Source organism: Phyllobates terribilis, unplaced genomic scaffold (assembly GCF_046119375.1).
Source record: "Phyllobates terribilis strain yellow unplaced genomic scaffold, ASM4611937v1 Scaffold_1__5_contigs__length_1240528914, whole genome shotgun sequence".
Taxonomy (NCBI): domain Eukaryota; kingdom Metazoa; phylum Chordata; class Amphibia; order Anura; family Dendrobatidae; genus Phyllobates; species Phyllobates terribilis.
The window spans coordinates 483932078-483957162 of NW_027362761.1; the positions used below are offsets into that span (position 1 = coordinate 483932078).

The 25085-nt window shown below is 41.2% G+C and overlaps 1 protein-coding gene across 5 annotated transcripts in view; it reads left to right on the top strand.

The window, feature by feature from the left end:
• FCHO2 (FCH and mu domain containing endocytic adaptor 2) overlaps positions 1–25085 on the top strand; it is a 167120-nt gene that overhangs the window by 135717 nt on the left and 6318 nt on the right. For 3 of the 5 annotated variants that reach the window (XM_073679650.1, XM_073679659.1, XM_073679668.1), the window contains exons 12-22: positions 941–998; positions 2078–2256; positions 5299–5323; positions 5413–5452; positions 6369–6454; positions 8357–8824; positions 10628–10743; positions 10876–11005; positions 11972–12083; positions 19423–19578; positions 20430–20562. In XM_073679650.1, the coding sequence (XP_073535751.1) occupies positions 941–998; positions 2078–2256; positions 5299–5323; positions 5413–5452; positions 6369–6454; positions 8357–8824; positions 10628–10743; positions 10876–11005; positions 11972–12083; positions 19423–19578; positions 20430–20562 (1503 nt within the window). The remainder of the gene's footprint in view (positions 1–940; positions 999–2077; positions 2257–5298; positions 5324–5412; positions 5453–6368; positions 6455–8356; positions 8825–10627; positions 10744–10875; positions 11006–11971; positions 12084–19422; positions 19579–20429; positions 20563–25085) is intronic. The other 2 variants (XM_073679676.1, XM_073679680.1) reach the window with 1 other exon arrangement.

The following is a 25085-nucleotide window of genomic DNA, read 5'->3' on the forward strand; positions in this document are numbered from 1 at the left end:
TCCTGGTTGTGAAATGTTTTTGTAATTACCGCATGTGTGCACGTTCTGCCCCTGCTGCCACCACATTTATAAAACCCCTGCATGTAAGCCAGGTATGTGTTTTGGTTTGAGAGGAGAAATAGCTGGGGGAACTAGGTTTCCTATTGTAGTTGCCTTTTTTGCCTCTATTTAGCAACCTGGTTAAAAGATGGAAAAAAGGATGGGATCCTGATATAGAATGGGAGGTAATTTATATATGACATTTTTAATATGGTTAAATTGTGGACTGTATTGGATAGACAATACTTGGCAATCTCATTCATATTAGTGATTTTTTTCCTTATTCATCAGATCATATCTACTTTTTGTGTGCATTATGTTCGCAGCTCTATTAAAGGACCAAGAAGGGTATCCCCTTTTTTCCAGTGTGTTATGGGCTACACTAAATTCCCTATCTAGTACATTTGGATTACTGCAGTTTCTTTTGATTGTGCCAAATTCTTCCACTGGGATGGAGCAGATCCGGCATGTTCCAATATAGAGAATAGTGTTGCCAGTGATGGGCTTAATATAGGTAGAAGTTGAGATTATACATCCCAGGCTACCTAATAATTGAAGATCTAGAAAAGAAATTTGAGAGGAATGGAACATATGTGTAAATTTTAGGTTGCAACTATTGTCATTTATATATTCCATTAATTTGGGTATTTCTCATGTGACCTGCATTAGTTGGGCTACACAGCAGACATAGTCACACTGCAATAATGTCAGACATGAGACAAACTAAGATTTTATGCAGTCCATATACATATGATTCACACCTAGGGGTCTCATTCCAGGATGAGCTTTTTTTAATGACTGCTGTGCCCACCTCTGTGTACTATTAGAAACATGCATGTTTTAGTAATGTTTTGTAGTGGACAGGTGAGTATTTTGCATTAAGTATTTTTTCATTTTCCAGAACCTCCCTGCGGTTGATGAAGAAGGATACAGCATAAAGCCGGAAGAAAACCTGAATTATATCCTTTTCCTCCCTTTACTACTTACAGTCATTTACTTACGATCGCTACATTGTGCGTGGAGACAGATTATTTAAACCTCAGTTACACCACGTATACGCAGGACAAATAGACACAAGGGTCCCCGTATCTAACAGAACACACAGCTGTAATGTAGGATCACCTTTCTCTCTGGTGAAACTCGGCCTGTGCAGCCCCTTTATCACGTCCTTTTTATTGATCACATTTGGCATTTCTAAGTGACAATAGATGATCCAGTTGTTTTGGTTCGGATGACAGAAACTTCCACGTGTCACTGTTATACCATATTGTTCCAAAAGGACAAATCTTCCAATGTATCCTCCTGTGCAGCATAAATTGTCCAAAAGGGTTTGGCAGCCCCTAAAAATATTGTGGACAAATGGGGAGAATCCTCACAGTGCACAGTGCGCGCAGTGTGAGGTTTCACAAGTCACCAGTCACATATAGTGACTGCAGATGTGTACTGTAAGGCCGAACTGCCCCTTTAAGTTCCCCATAAACATTAGACTAATGTCTTCCAAACCTGCCGATATTGAGTGGTTCAGCTGACAGTCTTGTACTGTATGTATGCAGGGCCCCGACATCATCTATCTGGGAGATAAGGATCTGACATTTCCAATTTCAAGCCAATCCTTGTTTTCGGAGGTGAGCCACCTCCATAGGTGTCTGACAAGTGCTCTCTCGTAGAAAACACATGAGCACTTGGCAGAGCAAGTGCTGCAGTGCATGGGAGAGTTGGTCGAGATAGCTGCTGTCCGAATGATCGGCCAAACCATCTTTTGGCTGACTGCTATTTAAAGTGTATGAGAGTTTTATTATTTGTTGTTAGCACTTTTATTGTGCCGATTTATCGTACATTAGCGTTGAATATATGGCTGCTTTGGTTGGAAACTCTGCAGATAGATCACAAAATCAGTATAGTTACAGCAAAGTGGGTAAAGAGGACCAATAAGTCACTAATGTAACTATGGAATACATCATTACTTACTTCCCATATCATAATTGTATCCTCTATAATGGATCTCCTTGAAATGACTAATTCTTTAACAACTTCACACATACCAAAGAAAATCACTTTTACTCATCAAGCGACTGCGACTCAGATGACGATGGACCCAAGAAGTTTCATGTGGAGATCAAACCTGTACAGCCTAACAATGGACCTCATCACAGCGTGGCCTCTCTTGATGAGCTGAAGATGTCCATCGGGAATATCTCCCTCTCCCCAGCACCTTCTGTGAGTAATTTTGTCTCCCTCAAATCCTTTTATTTGTTACGATGCACATCTTGTAGATGTGCTGAGAAGTCTTCAGCCATGAGTACAGATACAAAGTAGAAAGTGAAAAATATAGTTAGCGTAAGGTTATATTCACATTGCAACTCCATGCCGTATGTGCTGGGAAAGCGTCTGATGCATACGTCAAAAGTATCCATTCGTCCCCCAATACATCAAACAGTGGCCACAGGAGTGCTTTTTGACCTCCAGTGGGCTGGTATACGTCAGTATATATTTTTATTCTGCTGTATGGAATTGTGCATTTTGCATCCAGTAAAAATATATATATATTGCGCTACATAAACTTTTTAAAATGGAAGCCTTTGGGCGACTGACGACTAACCAGGTAATGCCTATACAGTGACAGAAGTAAAAGTCAGGACATAGTTCTGACAGTCTCTGCAAACTCATTGTGAAAGCAACTTAAAGTGAATTTAGTGATGCTCACCGCATTTTAAAATAAAATTGCTACCTTACCGTCAGCGTATCACTGCAATATAAAGATCTATAATAAGGGAATTCCCGGCTATGAGGCGGAGCTGGAAGCCATCTACAGCTCAGGGGCAATGCAGTCCTTCATTCCACCTTCAGTGGGATTAACTTGGCTGTGACAACTAGTTGTGCATAAAATGTAAAGATAAAGACTGCTCTCACCTAATTGATTCCCACACTGCCACCACCAGTCTTTTTTGCTTTCAGTGTGATGATGTGAAGTCTCTAGAGTAAGTAAACTTGAACCTGTGTTTCCAAATTTGGCAGGCACTTTAATTGCTTGTAGATCGGTGGGATTCCAGATCGGGAGACTTCTTTTTCAACGTCTTTTAACCGCTTCAGGGTTCAAAAATCTTGGAAGTTGCTAAAAGAGGTGACCTGGCCATTCTTCTGGTGGCTTCCGCTATATATAAAATCTAACGCTGCAATAACAACATAAAAGTAGGACGCCTCAGGAAAAACATTGTCAGTGTCTTCTGCTTCAAAAGCTATTTGGGTATGCTGGCATGTAAAAGTTGCTGCGTACACATCTCTGATGATATGGACACATGGAATTTTTTTTAAACATTTTGAGCGGGCCCACTTCAAAAATGCTTGACAGACTCTTTTTATTCATTATTATTGTAAAACCACTTTGCTGTTCATATGTTCAGTTTCTTGAGCATTTTTTTGCGCACCAGATTTTTTATTTTTTTTTAAAAAGTGCCTGATGGAATCTGCTCTAAATTAGGCACTGTCCAATTACGGCTGCAAAAAAAACAACAACAAAAAAAAACAATTAATCAAAACCTCATAAAGAAAGGAAAAACTCCCCCAAAAACTCCTCAAAGAATGTTTCCTAAAACTGTTTATGCTAGAAAATGTCTTATTCTTAACCTCCACAAAAAACTGTGTGTACATAGCCTTTTATTCTGCATGTAAATGTATAAATTTAAGTGGACAAGTGGGGGTTAGCATTTCACTTGTCAAAGGGCCGTGTCCCCACACTATCTAACATGTCTAATCAGTGATAACAGACTTGTTCTGGAAGATGGATGTGTCTGATCATTCTCACAGAAAACCAACCTTCTAATTATGGGAAACAGGGACGGTTTTCATAGAAAAGGCCCCTAATATATAACAGCTGAGCTGTAGATAACCTTGCAGATATGATGCTTCCAAGTGTATTCAGTAATCTGCTGTAAAAGTACTTTGTCATTTCTACCAGCTGCCTACTAAAATCTTCATTTAATTATGAAAAATATATAATTTGCTATTAAAAACTAATAAGTCATTTGCTTTTTTTTCCCCCCTAATATTGATAACAGCGACAAAGTCCGGTGAGTATTCACTAAAAATAAATGACCACAGAAAGTTGTTTTTACTTCTCTTTGCTTTATTTTTTATAGATTTTTTTATATTTTATTGATTTCTATGAATTAAGGTCTAATAAAGATGCATTCAAAATGACCTACAGTGCATTGTGAAAGTATTTGGCCCCCTTGAACTTTTCTACCTGTTGCCACATTTCTGGCTTCAAACATAAAGATATAAAATTCTAATTTTTTGGGGGAACAAAAGCAGAGCAGGTGCATTTATACGGAGACTTGATTACACACAGGTGGATTCTATTTATCATTACCAGTCATTTAGGACAACATTGGATCATTCAGAGATCCTCACTGAACTTCTGGAGGGAGTTTGCTGCACTGAAAGTAAGGCTATGTGCCCACGTTGCATTTATGAAGCAGAAAATTTCTGCTGCATAAATGCAAGTCCTCTCCCGGAAAAACGCATGCGGAATTCCGCACGCGTTTATCGCGCGTTTATCACGCGTTTTCCACATGCGGAATTGCCTTTCGTTTTTTTATGCATTGGACAAAGGCAATTCCGCTTGCGGAAACGCAAAATTAAATGACATGCCGCAGATTTTTGAACGCGGCATAAACGCTGCGGAAAAATCCGCAGCATGTGCATAGAACTTGCGGAATCCCATTGGGGACCATGGGGTGCGGATATACATGCGTTTTTCAAGCGTTTACGCTGCGGAAATTCCGCAGCATATACGCTTGAAAAATGCTACGTGGGCACACAGCCTAAAGGGGCCGGATAATATTGCACGCCCCACTTTTCATTTTTTATTTTTATTTTTAAAATATCCAATAAATTTCGTTCCACTTCACGATTGTGTCCCACTTGTTGTTGATTCTTCCCAAAATTAGAATTCTATATTTTTATGTTTGAAGCCAGAAATGTGGCAAAAGGTAGAAAAGTTCAAGGGGGCCAAATACTTTCACAATGCACTGTATGTATATTTTAGTGTACCAATTGTTATGCCGTTTGTGTTACATTAATTGTTTTTCTCATATGCAAAACATCTCTCTTCTTTCATATTGTTATATTTCTCTATTTTAATAGATATATTGAGGGTCTAATCACTAATTTCCTAATTGTAGAAAATCTCAATGTCCTTTTGTACGATGTGACTCTTTCTGCAACTTTTTTTTAAATTTTTTTCCTTCTAATTTCTAGGCACAAATGACTAGGAATACATCAAGTAAGTTGGATCTCTAGAGCTGTCATACTACTTGTACATTTTTTTTCCATCTTTGGGTAAGGTGTTATTTGTGTTTTCTTTTTCTTTAGGTGAGGAGGTGACAAAATTGAGAATGCCAGGAACTTTGGAGTAAGTTAATCGAAAGACCTTATATACTAAAAGCAAGAATTATAATGGTTGACTAAAGAGGCACAAAATCATTGTAGTCAGTCATGATCCTGTAATTTAGATTAAGAAGAACCTGTCAGGACTATATTGTAATTTAAGGTAAAGAGATGGCTGTAATACAGATTACAGTGATACCTTTGGTAAAGATATCTGCTTTGTTGTTCTTTTTAAATCGCCATGTAAAGTTTACCGCTACTCAGATTTCGGTGCACAGGGGCCGGACTGTGCACGGGGTCTTCTCATCCCTGTCTATGATTCCCTGGCCCCTACGCCTGCCTCCGGTCTTGGAATGACAGGTCACTGCTTTTTCAGTGACCTGCCTTGAAACCTTGCGGCATCATCGCCGTGGGCGGCGTGTGTGCAGACTGAGTCCTCAGCTCATCTACAATAAAATGGCATTGTCATTGCTGTGCCATCATATCTAAAAGGTGTCATTGAGCCAAGAGCACAATCTGTGCATGCGCCTCCCACGACAATGACTGTGCAGGCGCAAGATTTCAAACAAGAGGCAGGTCACTGAAAAAGCAGTAACCTGTCATTCATAGACTGGAGGCAGGTGGAGGGGCCGGGAAATCACAGACAGGGAGGAGAAGACCCAGTGCACAGTCCGGCCCCTGTGCACCGAAATCTAATTAACCACCAGTGAACACTATATGCCGCTTTCTAAGTGTTCACTGATTATATTGCCACTATATGCCACTCACCAGTGAACACTATATGCCTCTTCCTAATAACCTGCATTCTGCTACAGTCTCAGGCAACCGTAAATGGCTACTGCCACTCAACACAAAGGCAAATGACAGGATCACTATATACCAACCAGAATATCTGCTCCTCTTCAGACTACAGTTAACAGTTTTACATTTACATTTTACAGCAGAGTCAACAATGATCTTTTAGCCTGGGATCCATTGTTTGGCAGCTCAGTAGAGACGTCCTCCATATCCTCCTCCAGTTCTACAGGTAATTATTCTTTCTTTTCAAATAGGAATATGCAGATTTTTTTTTATTTTTTTATTATAAAGACTTGTTTGTCTTGGATCATAGTACCTTTTTCTGGTCTTTTGCTTTAAGAGAATATTACAGGCCCTAATTTGTCAAGACTGGTCATCTTCATGCTGGTCTTGAGGAGAGGATGGGGTGGAGTGCGAGGCTTTTGATTGAGTAAGAGGTGCACGCCCCTTAATGAATCAAGAACGTCTGACAATTGGTGTTCGCCTCACCACAAATCTTACTTTAAGTCCCTGCTGGAGTTAGGTTTGTGATGTAGCGAATGCCACCGCTCATGATGAATTTGACAAGTAGCGGTTGCCATGCCCTAGCTTCACCCACTTTGTCAGAGCTAGTTGAAAGTGGTGTGAAAACGCCAAAAGTCACAACATTTTAGCACTGCTTCGAGTTGCTCCACATTTTTGCAACATTTCAAAGCTTTTTCTTTCAAAATTCTGATTTCTAGTGTATTTGGTAAAAGTCAGAATTTAGGCATTCATGAATGTTTTTCATATAATAGAAGGAAAATCCGCTGTCCCAGAATAGTAACATGAGTCTCCTTCAAATAGTTACGTTCAGTAATATCATCATTGTTTCTTATCAAACGTTTTGTGAAGGTAATTTCCTAGGACTCTGCTTTAAGGATGAAACACTTGTTTAATGGAAACAGTTGTTTGAGCAGACTTTGCATAAATGAATAGCTCAAGCAAATGTAAGAAACGTTGTAATATACCTTAACAGAGAATGCTGCTTCTTTCTCCAATTATGAGCCTTCTGAACTCACCATCCACTCTGGTAAACAGAAAAAAATCCAGCTCAAATCCATTGTGGTTAAAGCAAGACGCACTGTCAGCTCCGTAAACTGTCTGGTTACACCTCCTATTAAAAGCTGTGGGGAGGGGGATACTTATGCGCTGAGTCAGAAAACAAGCAGACACAGAAACAGGCAGATTGTCCTGAAGTTAGTGAGTGGTTTAGCTTTTCACAGAGCTGGATTGACAGCTACACTGCGCAGTACGGCTATATGGATGCTGCATCTTTTTTTATTCTGCTGCTTTTTCTGAACATTGCTCTAAACCGAGAAAGAAGAGCAGGAATACCTGTTTCTATGTATAAAAGACATCACAGCAGCTATTCTGCATCCACAGAGATCCTGAAAATTAGAGCGAGAACTTGTAAAGTGTAAAATGCAGGATATAGGCCATGTAACGGCTATAAATCGTGTTGTTCTTCATGTACACACATGACTGCTTTTTCTGAAAAGTTACCAAAAGCGGCAGGTTCTCTTTAATATTAACTTCACCGCAGTCAAATACTACTGATGAGCAGGGGGCTAGGGGCTCTTTTACATGGGAAGATAATCTGCCCATAATGAGTGCAGATCGCCAATATAGGAAGTCTATATATAGTTTAATGTTCGCTCAGTGCTGATCGTGACAGGGGCTCCTAAGAACCAGCTATTTTCAATTTGTCCTGGAAATAAAATCAATTTGCCCCATGTTAAAGGCCGTTGACGCTGGCCAAACACATTGGATCCAATGACTCTCTAATGTTTGAGGGTCTCCCATATCTTCCCCAACAGAGGATATGGGGAGCAAAGAAGGATCTGGCGTCTTAATTTCTAACATCCCATCCTTTTGTTCACAGGGATCCCAAAGATGGCTGCCAAATTTTCCATTGTAGGTTCATTGCTGTTTGTTGAGCAGATTGGAGATTTTTTTCTCCCTGTATATTACATAATTCATATTAAATAATTCAGCTATTTGCCATCTGAGATATACAGGCTATGTTACAGACTTGTGATTTGTGTGATTTTTTTTTCTTCTTCCCATGTTTAAGACAACTTTCCGTTTGTATTCCCCCATTTTCCTTCAGCCGTGGTACAGGACCCATTTGGGAGTTCTTTTTTTTCTCCCCCAGCTTTGTCCTCCAATAGTTTGTCTCAATTCACATTTGACTTCCCGGTATCTGATCCCAGAGATGCCACACAATCTGATTTTGGTGTCAACCTTATTCATAACCTTGGCACAATGAAATCTCAGGTAGACAACCCTCAGCCAGTCTTTCCACCTCCTCTAAGGCCAAGGTCATCCTTGCATGAAAGCAGCAAGTGCAATAACACAAGTCGGAAGAAACTTCAAAGATTTCATAGTGCATTTGAGAAGGTCGACAACATGCGCTACTTTTTATCTGAGAGGACTTTAAGGAGCTATATGCTGGAAGAAAATATAGGCTTGTCAAATGCCAACTATTGCCTTGATGATGTATTCATAGAAGAGAACTCAAATGCCTCAAAGGCAGCAACGTTCAGCTGTAGCCCGTCTACAGTTCAGATGAATAATGGTATGGCAAGCATGCGGTGTGTTGCTTTCTTGTGCCTTGTAGTGCCAAAAAGAGCACCTATTTTGTGCGTGCAACAAGAAATATGAATGTTTTTACCTGTTTGGTTTTTTTTTTACATTTTTGCTGCATCCTTTTCTTTTATAAAAAAAAAAAGATGTAATACATTTTCATATTTCGTGGTCTTCAAACAGCCTGATATGTGGATCATATCTGCATTTTTTCTTTCCATTGTCAGTGTGGTTTCTTTTTGCATACAATTTGTGTGTTTTTATGTCTAGTAGATTTCATTGATGTGTGTATATGTTTTGAAGTGGCTGTTTTGAAGGTTTTTGCTCTGCCCTGAAATTGCATGAGTTTATGTGCATGGTATGACGACAACAGTAATCTGTACAAATTGTTCTTGATGTGCTATTAACTTGCGTTTTACCTCTCTATCGCTGTAAGTATAAATCCACACCGCTGTAGAAATGGAAAACAATTATCATTACAGTCTAATACATTTCATTTGAGAAGATAATGAAGGGCAGAATAGTTAATTAAAAAATGTAAGGGGATTATCCTGCTAACAAAAATTCTACTTGAGAGTTGTCTGTCCTTATGATATTCTTAGCTTATGTAGAGTTGACCAAAAATCCTGAAAGCTCAACATCTACATCCTCATCCACCTCAATTAGTGCAGCAAATACTCCTTGTTAAAGAGACTTACTGACAGTATATACCAAGCACATAGCCTTATAGGGGATATAGCCCATATAACAATCGCACTTATAGTGCTCTCATCGCAGCATCTGTTCTGCAGAAATGAAATTTAATCAGATATGCTAATTAGGGTGCTCGATGTCCCCATGGAGTGCTAAGTGCCTAAACAGCTCGGCGCCTAAACAGCTCGGCGCCTAAACAGCTCGGCGCCTAAACAGCTCAGCGCCTAAACAGCTCAGCGCCTAAGGCACCTAAACAGCTCAGCGCCTAAACAGCTCAGCGCCTGCTGGTGATTTGACATTGAGCACTAGCCTGCCTGGCACAAGCACTGTCTGCCGAGAAAACGTATGCAAGCCAGTGCTGTCAATCACCAGTGATGGAGGCAGGAGCAAGTAGAACTAGTGGGCGGAGCGATGCACGGAGCCACACCAAGTAGTGCAGCAAATACTCTTACCTTTGGTAAGTGCCGTGGACACATTTTTCTGTAGAGCTAAGCAATAGGATCACCTGGAACCTGGCCCAGAGGCTACATCCATAGTCTATGGCCACTAGACCAAAGCTCTGCCTCTTTTTGAATAGGTCATCAATATATCAAATCAGTGGGGGTCAGGAGTTGGCTACCACCGATTTTGATATTGTAAGTTATTTTACTTAAAATGCAACTTGCCTCAATCTTTGGTCCCAGGTTCCTGCAGGTCCTCTAATGCTTTGTCACAATGCAGGACTGTGACTACATTTACTATGTTGGCACATGATCGAGCAGTGTTGTAAAAGGGGCTGTCTGACTGCTTATTTTAGTCACTAAGCCAGTCCCCTTTTCTGTGAGGATCTATGCATAAACTGAGAAGGGGTGGTTTAGCTATTGGAAGAGCAGCCTGTCACCCCCTTTTATGTAAAGAAATGCTGTTTTGTCTCGGGCACAAACCAGAAGACCTGCCATGACCAGAGGATGTAGATGAAGAAATGAACCATGTTAGCAAGTTGCGTAACCCTTTTGGAAACCCTTTTAGTTCCTCAAGTCCACCTCATCTGGAAATGATTGTTATTTTGTGTTTACATCATATGACGTGAAGTAATTCAGAAATTATATTCTTGTTTTACCAGTGTCACCCCCTGCACGACCCACTACACCACATTCTGTTGGCACAATAGTACCCCCACCAAGACCCCCTTCAAGACCAAAGCTTTCTACTAGCAAGCTCAGTGGCATCAATGAAGTGGTAAGTATATTGCAGTAATGGTGTAAACCTAATGCAGGTTGCCTTGACTGTTTTTAATATGTTATTTATATATTATACGATTATTGAATTATATCTTGACTTGATAAATTCTTCTATTCTGTTTCTTACAAGCCGCGGCCGTTCAGCCCTCCAGTCACATCTAACACTAGTCCACCTCCCTCCGCTTCTTTACCTCGGGCCGAAAGCTCGTCATCTATATCCTCGTCCACTTCAATTAGTGCAGCGAATACTCCTACCTTTGGTAAGTGCAGTGTGCACCTTTTATGTTGAGTTGAGAAAAAAGATTTACTGGAGTCTTTCCCCTCGGTAGTCTGTCCCCCTCGGTAGTCTGTCCCCCTCGGTAGTCTGTCCCCCTCAGTAGTCTGTCCCCCTCAGTAGTCTGTCCCCCTCAGTAGTCTGTCCCCCTCAGTAGTCTGTCCCCCTCAGTAGTCTGTCCCCCTCAGTAGTCTGTCCCCCTCAGTAGTCTGTCCCCCTCAGTAGTCTGTCCCCCTCAGTAGTCTGTCCCCCTCAGTAGTCTGTCCCCCTCAGTAGTCTGTCCCCCTCAGTAGTCTGTCCCCCTCAGTAGTCTGTCCCCCTCAGTAGTCTGTGGTCACGGGTCCAGAGCCCTGCAAACTTATTACTACGTGCAACATCCCACATGCGTCTTCTGATTAGCAGGCCTGTACAATGTACAAGCATGGCCTCTGGTATAGAGTCCTATGGATCTTTTGGCTCAACTCTTTTATGTCCTTTCCAGTGTTTCCTAGTATCTTGGAACAAAATTTTTCTAATTATTTGCTGCTTAACTTCTGGAATCCCCAGCACTTTTTTTGATTTGTAGACGTGACTATGATCATTTCGACGTGATACATTCATGACATTGAGCTGGGCTCTTTAATTAGTAGAGGTGCTGGAGATGCATGCAGGTAGGAAGCAGTTTGCAGCTATCCCATCCCAAGATCACAGACTACTGATGTGGCCGCTGGACCAGGGCCTTGCAAATTGATTCTTAATTATAAAGTGCTGCGGAATATGTTGGTGCTATATAAATAAAAAATATTATTATTTATTTCCTCATCCCTATTAAACAGATGAAACCTTTAAAAAAAAAAAAACTATTGATTTTTTTTCATGCATTTTTTAAAATTGTAATCCAAAATAGTTTTCACTGATCTCTACTGTTTAATGGTGCCATAATATAAACTGCCTGCTTCTGATTGACTTCTAGGTATATCCCGTGGACCCAGCCCCGTTACCTTAGGAAGTCAAGACACACTACCGGTTGCTATTGCACTTTCTGAATCTGTTAACGCATACTTCAAAGGTGCTGACCCTGCAAAGTAAGTGACTGGATTGAAAAACTGGAATAGCAGAGATGGTTTATAAAGTGTTTTAGGTTGAGGTTTACTCAAGGAAACAAAAAATCACTGCTATTATATTGAAACCTGCTCTGAAAAGCCAAAACGTCATCGTTACTATAGGTAGTGCTGGTGAACTTTATAATAATATACATATTTATCTCACTACTGCTCCATTTTGGGAGACAGATACTTAGCATATTTATTTTTCCCTTTGTCACTGCCTGTAAGAACCCATTTCCGTCTCCTAAAGGGGAGTCGGTGTGCCCCCAAATCTTCTAATCTAAAATGCTTGTGTCTGCAGAGGTGACTAGATAGTTAATGCAGTCCTGTAGTTACAACAAATTAGAGCTGCACTCTGAAATGCAATAATATGTAAGCATTGAATATAGCAAATTGGAACTGCATTACTGCTGTAGAAAACTTGTTAAAAAATTAAGGTAGTTAGCGCAGAAATTGGCGAATTCGTCTGAGCCCAACAGGCATACTTTTTTGTTGGGACTCTAAACCTAACATGAAGCCTCTTTCGGGATACCCCTTTCGCTGGCTGTTGGGTTCATACAAAATTGGTTAATTTCTGCGCTACCTTCATTTTTTACCATATTTTCTCCAGCAGAAATGCAGTTCCAATTTCATATCTTCAATGTTTGCTTAATATAATAGCTTTTCAGAGTGCAGCTTTAATGTCTTAGTTATATAGAGTGTCTTTCTTAGCTTGCACCTTTTCACACTTGTCTTTTTCTGTTTGGAAGCGCCTGTCAGTTTTTTGATATTTGTAGTGCTGTAGTTACGGCAGCATCAGCGTTAATTTAAAGGGAACCTGTCACCAGGTTTTCACAATATAACATAAAGCCACCACCTTTAACATCTCTTTCACAGTACTCCAACAACCGGTATATAAGTCTGCAACTCCCACTGCATATCCAAGAAAATACATACTTCCACCATACAGTGCGGCCGGTACGATGGGCATCACTGTTCGTGCTCAGCACCTCCGCGATCCCCCGTAATCTCCATCATCCTGCCTTAATTGATGTAGATGACACATCCTACATCATCCACACAATGCTGCCAATCTTTCTCCTGCGCAGTTGAAGCATAGATCTGCACAGGCGTGCTGATGGCAGAGCAAAGTCCTCAAATGTGTCGGTAGAGGACAGAACGAGCCGATGATCTGGAATTAAAGCTGCGTATGCACATTGCAGTACTTTGCTCTGTCATCAGCAGGGCGGCGCCAAGCACACATGTGCTGGTCCATGCTTCAACTGCGCAGCTGCGAGATTGGTTGCGTTGTTTGGGTGACTTAGGATGCAGTACTACACATCAATAAAGGCAGGAGGACGGTGATTGCAGGGATAGAGGAGGTGTCTAGAAAAACCAACGTCGCCCATTGGACTGGTCCACGCCTTGTAGTAGAATTATCAAAGTTATTTTTTTGGGATATGCAGAAGGAGTTGAGGGCTTATATTACAGGTTGCTGCACTGCAGTGAAAGAAGGTGGTGGCTTTAGTTTATGGTGAGAGAAACTGGTGATAAGTTCTTTTTAATCTCTTAAGGACCTTGGGTTTTTCCATTTTTGCATTTCTGTTTTTTTTGCTCGCCTTCCTCCCAGAGCCATAACTTTTTTATTTTTCCATCAGTATGGCCATCTGAAGGCTTGTTTTTTGGGGGACGAGTTGTACTTTTGAACGACACCATTGGTTTTACCATATCATGTACTGGAAAACGGGAAGAAAATTCCAAGTGTGGTCAAATTGCAAAAAAGTGCAATTCCACAATTATTAATTTTTTTTTGTTTTACCATGTTCACTAAATGCTAAAACTGACCTGCCATTATGATTCCCCAGGTCATTTCGAGTTCGTAGATACCAAACATGTATAGGTTCTTTTTTTTATTTAAGTGGCGAAAAAAAATTCCAAAGTTTGTCAAAAAGGAAAAAATGGCTCCATTTTCCGAGACCCGTAGTGTCTCCATTTTTCGTGATTTGGGGCCGGGTGAGGGCTTACTTTTTGCATGCTGAGCTGATGTTTTTATGGATACCATTTTGGGATAGATACAATGTTTTTATTGTAATTTTGTTGCAATGTTGCGGTGACCAAAAAACATAATTCTGGCGTTTTGTTTTTTTTCCCCATTACGCCGTTTACCAATCGGACTAATTCTTTTTATATTTTGATAAATTGGGTGATAAAGAACACATATATATATATAAAAAAATTCTAAAAAAAGCAACTTTTTTTTTTTATTCGCTTCAATAGTCTCCATGGGAGACTAGAATCTGCTATCATCCAATCGCCTGTGCTACACATAGCCGGGCTCCAGCCCTACTATATGTAACAAAAATTCTCATCGGCTATGACAGCCACAGGAGTCTCCTGCAGACCCCGGGTTGTTATGCCAACCCATCGGTGACCCGCGGTCATGTGACACAGGTGCCAATGGGAGGAGCTAATACATCCGGTTTGCGTGAGCTAAATGCCGCTGTCAATCTCTTAACTGGTTAACAGCTGCTGGTGGATCGCAGATCAGCTGTCATGTGCCAGAAAAGGGGGGACGCAACCAATGACGTGTATACATGTTAATTGTCGTTAAGGGTTTAATCTGATAATCTGAGGTCTGTGATCACAGGAAGAAGCGGAAAGTATGTCCACATGTGATCTATCAGGCTTGGAAAGACAAATGTTGGTCTCCAGATCCAATATACCTTTATCTTCATGATGTCTAATGACTTTTTGCAGTATATGTGAATTCATATGACAGGGTTTGGCTTTCTCTTTAGCTATAAACCAACATCAAGCAGTGTAAAAGTTATCAGCTGTTATGATCAGTCATTTTACCATTATATATTAATTTTGACATCTGGGGATTAGCCCAAACCTGTTTTATGAGAAGAATGTAGCCCTGTTTGTTCTGGTCTGTAATTTCCTTAATACAAGTACTGTTACTGCCATCCATCCTAAGAATAGACATGCAAAAGAGATGGTATTTTAATTTTACACATTTGTTCATGTACTTTGAATTGTGCAAATATCTATGAGTGTTGTATGACCCATTTCTGCACCATTATTAACCCTTAAAAGAGCACCTGCCACATCTGCCAACCTGTAAAATGGACACAAATATCACCTCTGGCTCAAGGATCCTGGTGCAGTTTTTTTTTTCAGTCTTTCTCTATTGTCCTATTTTGTCTAAACTGCCAACGAGACCATTTTGAATACATTATTTTTATTTAGAGTGTGTTATAAACTTGTGATATTTAGGAAAAATCTACAAAATAAGTTTTATTATGATGTTTGACAGGCCAAATTCTATTTATTGCTGCTGGAAACTGTTGACTTTTTGTTGATCGGTTCACTGGTTGCTTTTCTGAACTTTAATAATTCCATGCTCTCTGCCTGGTGTAAAAAAGGAGGGTACAGACATTGAAGAAGCAGGAGATGCTGGGAGATGTGAACTCTGAAGCCTGCAGAACTGGGACTTACTGGTACTAGATATTCGGTGTAATAGTATATATGGAAAGTTACACCGCCTATTATAGAAGGTTTAGCTGTATGTACACTGTAAAATGGGGACCAAAGGTTCTTCATTGTGCTATAAGGAAGTTTGTAAGAAAAAAATGTCTGTGAAGAGAAACAGCAAGATTTCTTATTTTCTAACCACCGTCCCAACATTTATTATATTGGCATCTCCTGTGTATTACAGGCCATCTGTCTGGTTTCTCTGTGATCATCTTCCTTGTGGAGGAGCTGTGCTGCTAGCACTGGTCTATATTTCTGGTTACGGTTCATTATACATGTTGTTAAGTTGGCTATGTTAATTGATTTTTCATGTCTAGAGTTGATGTGAATCGATTTGCAGGACCTGGTCCATCAGCCACATTGGCAATCTGTGTTCTCTGGAGAGAAGCTCTGAGACTAATAGAATATGTAAAAATATAAATCATAAGGGATACCAAAGTGCGTACATAAACCCTTAAAAAGCTATATTTATTTCAACTATTTAAAAAGACTCTAAGAAATACCTAGTGCAGCCAAAGAACCAAGAAAAAAGTCTAGTCACAAATATTAGGCCGACTAGAGAGGCCCTATAGACCAGTCCACCAACCTACCAGCTGGTGTTGTCTCTTGTTATCAAATATATAGATGTATTACGTGGAGGTACAAAAAGAGACAACCCATGTCCACTAAATCTGTTAAATCATACTCAAAAAGCACAGTGATATAGTAGTGGTGTAGGTTTTAGGTTAAATATATTACTATTTTCCCTGCCTGGCAGCAGGGGGTTGGCACCCTAGATGATGAGGTTTTGGTGCCCCCGCTCCACGGTGGCTGTACCTCCCTTTCCCTCACTGTCCTTTGTATAACATTACAGCCTAGGCTAGACAGAGTCCCCTAAAAGAGGGGCAAGGGGGGTAAAACACAGGTGTTACTTATTGTTTGATGAATAAATCAAGTTATCAAATCTCTGCCTCGATGCGTTTCCCCATTAGAGGTTCATCAGGAGGCCACAGTCCATATGATGAAGAGGTGCAGGAAGATTGTACACCATCATGGGCATCGAACATCTGATCCTTACATCTGAATAGTAATGTTCCTTCACCTCTTCATTTATCGGTGTCTTTTTAAATAATTGAAATAAATATAGCTTTTTAAGGGTTTATGTGCGCACAGAGGAGCTCTGAGTTCTGCCTCCTGGCATCTTCAGCGCTTCTTTTGATTACCCGACCTGGCACGATGTCAGCATAGTGGTGTGACGATGCAGATGTGACATGGTACTGGGCCGGCTAGTCAAAAGAGCCCGGGATGCCGTCAGGTAAGTGGAGGTTCTCTGGGCACTGATGTGCCTCATGGACCTGGTCCTGTGAATCCTTGTATTATTTCCCCTATATTCTCTTACTGTATTTATGATGCTGTATACTGGTATCAGAGTCATCTGCGTGTTGTTGGTGTTTTGGCAGGACATGTTATTAATATGCTCCCTGTTATTTGGTGCTCACAGGATCTTGTATTTTTATCACTAATTTGCAATATATGATAAGCTGACTATACACGGTAGATAAATCAGTCTAACAGTCACTTGGTAGATGGATTTGTCTCTCAACTTCCCCATACACCTGAACAAGCAGCTCAGCCGAGAGTTCATGTATTTTCAACTGGTAGAGTAGAGAAAGCCACTGATAGACATGTCAGGCACCGGCTTATGTACCAGAAAAGGATTGGGCAATGAAGTTTCAAATGGCCATTACTCCCATGAAATTATCTGTCCAGGAAAAGTCAGGAAACTCCGATACACATCAAATAGCCAGCTTTCCAACTTTCACCTAATCTGTATAAGGGCTTTTAGAGATCTGAGCTGGTTTTACATGTCAGTATCGCAGCCATTAAATGACCGCTGATCGGGTACATGCAAGCCAAGTGGCAGCCATTAAATAACCGCCAATCGCGTACATGCAAGCCGAGTGGCAGCCATTAAATGACCGCCAATCGGGTACATGCAAGCCGAGTGGCAGCCATTAAATGACCGCTGATCGGGTACATGCAAGCCAAGTGGCAGCCATTAAATGACCGCTGATCGGGTACATGCAAGCCAAGTGGCAGCCATTAAATGACCGCTGATCGGGTACATGCAAGCCAAGTGGCAGCCATTAAATAACCGCCAATCGCATACATGCAAGCCGAGTGGCAGCCATTAATTGACCGCCGATCGGGTACATGCAAGCCGAGTGGCAGCCATTAAATGACCGCCAGTCGGGTACATGCAAGCCAATTGGCAGCTGTTTAATAGCCTGAGCACAGAATGATTGTCAGTTCGATCGTTCTGTGCTCATTGACTATCATCTTATCTGCAGCACAAGTCCTGTTTACTGAAGTCGACGTGCTGTTGATGACTATGATTTCTAAGCCATCTTAAAAAATTTTGGCACCTGATGAACAGGCATTTTGCTTGTCCCTCGTGTGTTTTGTTGACCTGTTTAGATGGGCTTATAATTGGGAATGAGCATTTCTATAAACACTTGTTTCCCAATTATTTGACAGTCTAAATGGGGGCTTATGGCGGTTGGCTAAATCATACAGGGCCCACTACATCAAAGCCGCCCTAATGCTTGATAACACAAAGATTACCACCTGCGGCTTCACTGTCGGGCAGGTTAGAAAAGTAATCTGATGTGAATGTGGCTGCATCGTCTGTTTCTTCCTCCGGTTGGAAAAGATGATGATGAATGATGCAGATCTGTTCACAAGACTTTTGTAATGGGCTTAGATTTACCTTGTGCCCTTACACTGATCAATGCTGCTCTTCTATATCTCCTGCATCAATAAATCATTATTAATGATTGAAAAGCTTTTTGCTATCACTGGTCTACCATGACATGTTATTCCGACTTCTGCAATTGGCGACAAACTAATGTGAGACTTTAGTGTGCCCCCAAACGTCTTACAGCATGTGTCACATGGTTTAGTCCTCTTACACAATACAAGGATAGTTATGAGATAGAAGTGGTCATAACTTTCTGATTGATATTGTCTTTACATCTTGGTGTATAGAGAAAGGGGCTGTGTGTATATGTGATCGTATATGTTCCGCATTTATGTTTAGTGAATTATTTACTCTTTAAAACTTTTTTTTTTTGTTACTTAATAAAATCTATAGGGTTATTCTCAACATGTGTCTTCCGCAGTACACTGCTCCACAGAGTCTTTCACTTCCTTCTTGCTGGGTGTGGTCATTTCTCCTTGAGTGACACTTCTTGTCCAGCTTTGGCTTCTGATTCTACTGTGGCACATTAACAGTTTTTGTTCTGTAGTGTGCCGTGTTATCACTTTACATTATATGCATATAGAGAGAACAGGGCCTTTGAACAAGGTTCAAGTCAGAGCTCAAGTGAGTAATGATTAGGAAGAGGGCTAAAGTGAGCAGTCTTTAGGAGAACTGCTCTGGAAGCTGCTGATGGTGTGGAGGCTAGGGGATAGTGATTTTGCAGGACTGATATCAGCTCCAAGTCAGAAGCTGACAGGGAAGGGGGAGATGAGCAGCTAAATGCTACATAGCAATCAATGGGCTGTAGAGAACTGACTGTTATCTCAGCAGTTATCTGCTCAGCCTGGAGTGTAACTACTGCACATACCATGCTTTAGTGGTCGATCTCGTTGGCAGCAGGCTGTAAACAATGTAAGACAAAAAGTTCTCTTAACAGGCGAACCACAACAGAAAGAACAAGCAAGTCGATTGCAAACTTGCTTATTATCATGCTAACTGCTATACCAGCTTTATAACATGAGAATACCCCTTTAAAATGATGTTTCCTCTGTGACCTCCTAGGTGCATTGTGAAGATAACTGGAGATATGACCGTGTCATTTCCAAGTGGGATCATTAAAGTGTTCACAAGCAATCCGTCTCCGGCCGTGCTCTGCTTCAGGCTGAAAAACACCAGCAAGCTGGAGCAGATCCTACCAAATACACAACTGCTATACAGGTATTGCGCTGCAAATCCTTGTAAGCCCGCTGCCTTTGTCGTCTTCACACCGCACCCAGTGCCTTTATACTCTGTAGAACGTGTTTTAGCCGTAGTGTCACTTCTGTAGCCAGATGACGAAATATATTGTAGTAGTCATTCTACAGAATGCTATCTGAACATCTATGTAACGTGACCATCCACTTTGATGAACTTCAGACATGTCTTTTATAAGATGACAGACGTGAGCATTGATGGGGGTGTGGGGGTGAGCCTTGGCTAATATGTATCCCTAGTACTAAGTTGCCACTGACCAGCTGTGCCCTTAGGTATGCCTCCAGGCATCTCGTAGTCATCAGTGGCCCTGCCATACAAACTGACGCGCATAAACTCTTAATTAGTCCCTTACGTTTCACATTTTCAATCCACAAAGCCCTTTTTATCCTGAGAAAGGTAAAAACCACCCATGTTATATCCGTGGATCAGCATTATGCATTATTACCAGTAATCTGGATATTGTTTCTCAGGGAAGATGTCCAACCCTCTGACTTGCGTCCCAGAGTATGTCAGACGGCAATTACTGGGAAAAACTACAGCTATGCAAAGTGTTCCTTATGTAATTGCTGCATATTAGTGATTTGGTATCAGACTTTAGTAGGGGACTATAGTGACATCTGCTGTGATGAGATGAAGGGTGTCCCATCACATTCCCACATACTGAACCCCTCGGAATATGATAACCTACAGCAGCGGCAATGTGGTCTAGCTCTATGGCCACTAGTAGTCACCGAAGCTTGCTTTATAACTCTAACCATGCATTAAATGTTTTCTCCCTGGTTACCCTCCTGACGAAATATATATCTTCTTTACAGCGATCCATCACAAAGTGACAACAACTGCAAAGACTTCTGGATGAATATGCAAGCAGTTACTGCCTACCTCAAGAAGTCTTCCGAGCAAAACCCGTCTGCTTCCTATTATAATGTAGACATCTTGAAATACCAGGTAGAGAACTGCAGAGTCGCACACATATCTTATAATGTGCATGCAATGTGGGAACGCTCTCTGGAGAACCTTGTGACCTCGGACATTTTGGCAATATTTCATGACTAATCAGCCTTGTTAGGGCCCTTTCACATTGTATTCATTCGCTCACTCAGTCCGAAACCAACCCCCCTCCTGCCGCAAAACAGGATTTGGGTGTATGCACCCGCGGGGCCATTGACTATAATGGTGCAGATGGAGTCAATGTGTGCTGTGTCGTGCATCATTTTTGGTTAGATACGCCACTGGACGCAAACACTCAGACGCAGTCTACTATGTATAACTACAGTGCATTGTGAAAATATTTGGCCCCCTTGAACTTTTCTACCTTTTGCCACATTTCTGGCTTCAAACATAAAGATATAAAATTCTAATTTTTTGGGGAAGAATCAACAAGTGGGACACAATCGTGAAGTGGAACAAAATTTATTGGATATTTTAAACTTTAACAAATTCAAAACTGAAAAGTGGGGCGTGCAATATTATTCGGCCCCCTTGAGTTAATACTTTGTAGCGCCACCTTTTGCTGCGATTACAGGTGCAAGTCACTTGGGGTATGTCTCTATTAGTTTTGCACATCGAGAGGCTGAAATTCTTGCCCATTCTTCCTTGCAAAACAGCTTGAGCTCATTGAGGTTGGATGGAGGGCGTTTGTGAACAGCAGTTTTCAGCTCTTTTCACAGATTCTCGATTGGATTCAGGTCTGGACTTTAACTTGGCCATTCTAACACCCGGATACGTTTATTTATGAACCATTCCATTGTAGATTTTGCTTTATGTTTGGGATCATTGTCTTGTTGGAAGATAAATCTCCGTACCAGTCTCAGGTCTTTTGCAGACTCCCAACAGGTTTTTTTCCAGAATGGTCCTGTATTTGGCTCTGTCCATCTTCCCATCAATTTTAACCATCTTCCCTGTCCCTGCTGAAGAAAAGCAGGCCCAAACCATGATGCTGCCACCAACATGTTTGACAGTGGGGATGTTGTTTTGAGGGTGATGAGCTGTGTTGCTTTTACACCAAACATATCGTTTTGCACTGTGGCTAAAAAGTTCGATTTTGGTTTCATTTGACCAGAGCACCTTATTCCAGATGTTTGGTGTGTCTCCCAGGTGGCTTGTGACAAACTTCAAACCAGACTTTTTATGGATATCTTTGAGAAATGGCTTTCTTCTTGCCACTCTTCCATAAAGGCCAGATTTGTGCAGTGTACGACTGATTGTTGTCCTATGGACAGACTCTCCCACCTCAGCTGTAGATCTCTGCAGTTCATCCAGAGTGATCATGGGCCTTTTGGCTGCATCTCTGATCAGTCTTCTCCTTGTTCGAGATGAAAGTTTAGAGGGACGGCCGGGTCTTGGTAGATTTGCAGTGGTCTGATACTCCTTCCATTTCAATATGATCGCTTGCACAGTGCTCCTTGAGATGTTTAAAACTTGGGAAATCTTTTTGTATCCAAATCCGGCTTTAAACTTCGCCACAACAGTATCTCGGACCTGCATGGTGTGTTCCTTGGTCTTCATGATGCTCTCTGCACTTGAAACAGAACCCTGAGACTATCACAGAGCAGGTGCATTTATATGGAGACTTGATTACACACAGGTGGATTCTATATATCATTACCAGTCATTTAGGACAACATTGGATCATTCAGAGATCCTCACTGAACTTCTGGAGTGAGTTTGCTGCACTGAAAGTAAAAGGGGCGGAATAATATTGCACGCCCCACTTTTCAGTTTTGAATTTGTTAAAAAAGTTTAAAATATCCAATAAATTTCGTTCCACTTCACGATTGTGTCCCACTTGTTTTTGATTCTTCCCCAAAAAAATAGAATTTTATATCTTTGTTTGAAGGCAGAAATGTGGCAAAAGGTAGAAAAGTTCAAGGAGGCCAAATACTTTCACAATGCACTGTATCTGGATGTTCATGGTATACTACTCATTAGTTAGGTCCTTTGATCATTTGGTGACCCCCTCTGGGATTTTCATGGTATGATTTCTTCAGGGGGGTCACTATCTGTCACCCAAACATCCTGTATGATGCAATTGCATGGAACGTACCACACACTTTCTGCGCCGTTGGTAATTACACAGTTCTTATCACACAGTTATTATGTCGGAGATCACAGTTCAACCTCTCGACTGTATACTGATAATCTGTTGACTTATTTAGGAGAATATACACAGTGTCCTGTACTGATGTGTTCTCTACTGATGCAACATGAGATTGCTAACAGAACACAGCAATAACATGAAGGATAAAATCTAGGAATCAAGATGTATAAAACAAAGTGCAGAATGGCACAATCAATCAGGTGTGGAAAGCAGCTAGCTATAGAAGATAGAAAATCCTGGGAGTGCTTCTTTAAGGCTGTGTGCCCACGTAGCGTTTTTCAAGCGTATATGCTGCGGAATTTCCGCAGCGTAAACGCTTGAAAAACGCATGTAGATCCGCACCCCATGGTCCCCAATTGCATTCCGCAATGTCAATGCCCATGCTGCGGATTTTTCCGCAGCGTATATGCTGCAGTCAAAAATCCGCAGCATGTTCATTAATTTTGCGGAAGCGCAGCGGAATCAATGTGCGGATGGTACCCAAGTCTGGAGGAGAGGAGACTCTCATCCAGACCTGGGTACCAAAGAACCTGTAAAAAAAAGAATAAATAAAGTTTATACTTATCTTCTGATGTTTTCCCTCCGTCGCGCTGTTGTCTGAAGGACCTGCCACGTCATTGAGTCATGTGACCCACCACATGACTCAATGACGTCACCGCAGGTCCTGCACACAACAGCGTGAGCCGCTCAAGCCTCCGGACGGGGCAGAGAATGCATCAGAAGGTGAGTATAAAGTTTATTTTTTTATTTTTTACCATTCTGAACAAGTTGTCAAGCACTTTTCCAAGTGATGCTTGGAGAAATGCGGAAATGCATGCAAAGACGCCTCACAAACGCTTCTACCTGGCGGGAAAACCGCATGTAATATCCGCATGCAATTTTCCCGCCAGGGAGAAGCGTAAAAAATATGCTTCAGGTCCGCAACGTGGGCACATAGCCTAAAGGAGGTTTCCAAGGCTTGAGATAGTGTTCACCCTATACAAGATATATAATATCAGGTCAATGGGTGTTTGACACCCGGGACCCCTTCTAATCCAGGAGCAGTTGAATATAAACAGAGCTTAACAGCTTGACCTAAACGCTGTGCAGCTCAGTTCCAATTGAAGTGAATGGGAGCAGAGCTGTAGTACCAGAGAACAGCCACGACACAGTATATGGAGTTGAGCCGAGATCTTTCTGCATATGCGCCACCTCTTGAAGACCACCGTAGGTCGATCTGCAAACGCACCAGCACCATTTTCATGAAGACCACCACCAGCGAGAGCACTGCCCACCGCTAATACGGGGTTAGACGTAAATTTAAATTAATGCAACAGAGGCGCCGGAGGAGCCATAGCTGAGCCCTCTGAAACGAAGACCCTACCCACAGTCCCGCCCACAAGTCCAGCCCGAAGCATTGAGGAAACCAAAATTTATCATTATGATTTAACAAAAACCAGGCTGCAGATTTTTACACTAAAGATATGTATTAAATCTGTAAGACAGCGCCCTACTGCCAATACCTTTAGTTTAACATGGATATTCCTGCTGACAGGTTTCCTTTAAGTCAGTGTTTACAATCACCTGGAGATGAAAATTGCTAATTGACAGGGGTGCTGGATCTCGTGCCTTCACATTTTATTTATTGTATCCTGAATTTTACTAGTTTTTGCCCTAATAAACCTCAGCAGTTTTTCCTTGTGCCTTTCTTCTTTTGGCCCTTCCACTCACCCCTCTCCATAGACTTTTATAGGTAGCAGATGTCATTTGATTCCTCTTTGCAGACAGATTTGTAGACCGATATGAGCAGTTTTTGAAAGTGAATGATCGGTGCAGGAGATGAAAAGTGACTGACAATGACAAGTTGAGAAGAAGCTTATTTCTCTATTAAGATATATATTACAAAGTTTTTTATTTTCACTGTTGTTTTATCTGGGAAAAATGCAGTTATTTCATACTGTTTTTCATGCCAGGTGCAGCCATACATCAGAGAGCCTTGGTAATCAGCTATTGAAATCACTCATCCAGTTCTCAGTGTCACTGGCATTTTATTTCTTTTTTATTAAAGCCTTGTAATCATAGTCACAAGCATGATACTGGGACACAAGTCACCAGCTGGTTATTCGATGGGCAATAGGAATATTCACTAGTCTTGTTTTTATGTTGATATCATATTCCTCTGAGTTTATGCATAAAATATAGTTGGCAAAAGAGGACTAATGGTACCCGGTTGTATAACAATGTTGTTTGTGTAAGATCAGAGTCCGATTACTTATTAATATTAGTTAAGACATTTATTTTTCCATGGATTATGTACTATTTGGGCATTAGTCCGTGTACAGCAGCTCATATGGAGGTTTTCCCTTTGTCTTGTATTAATATTCAGCTGATT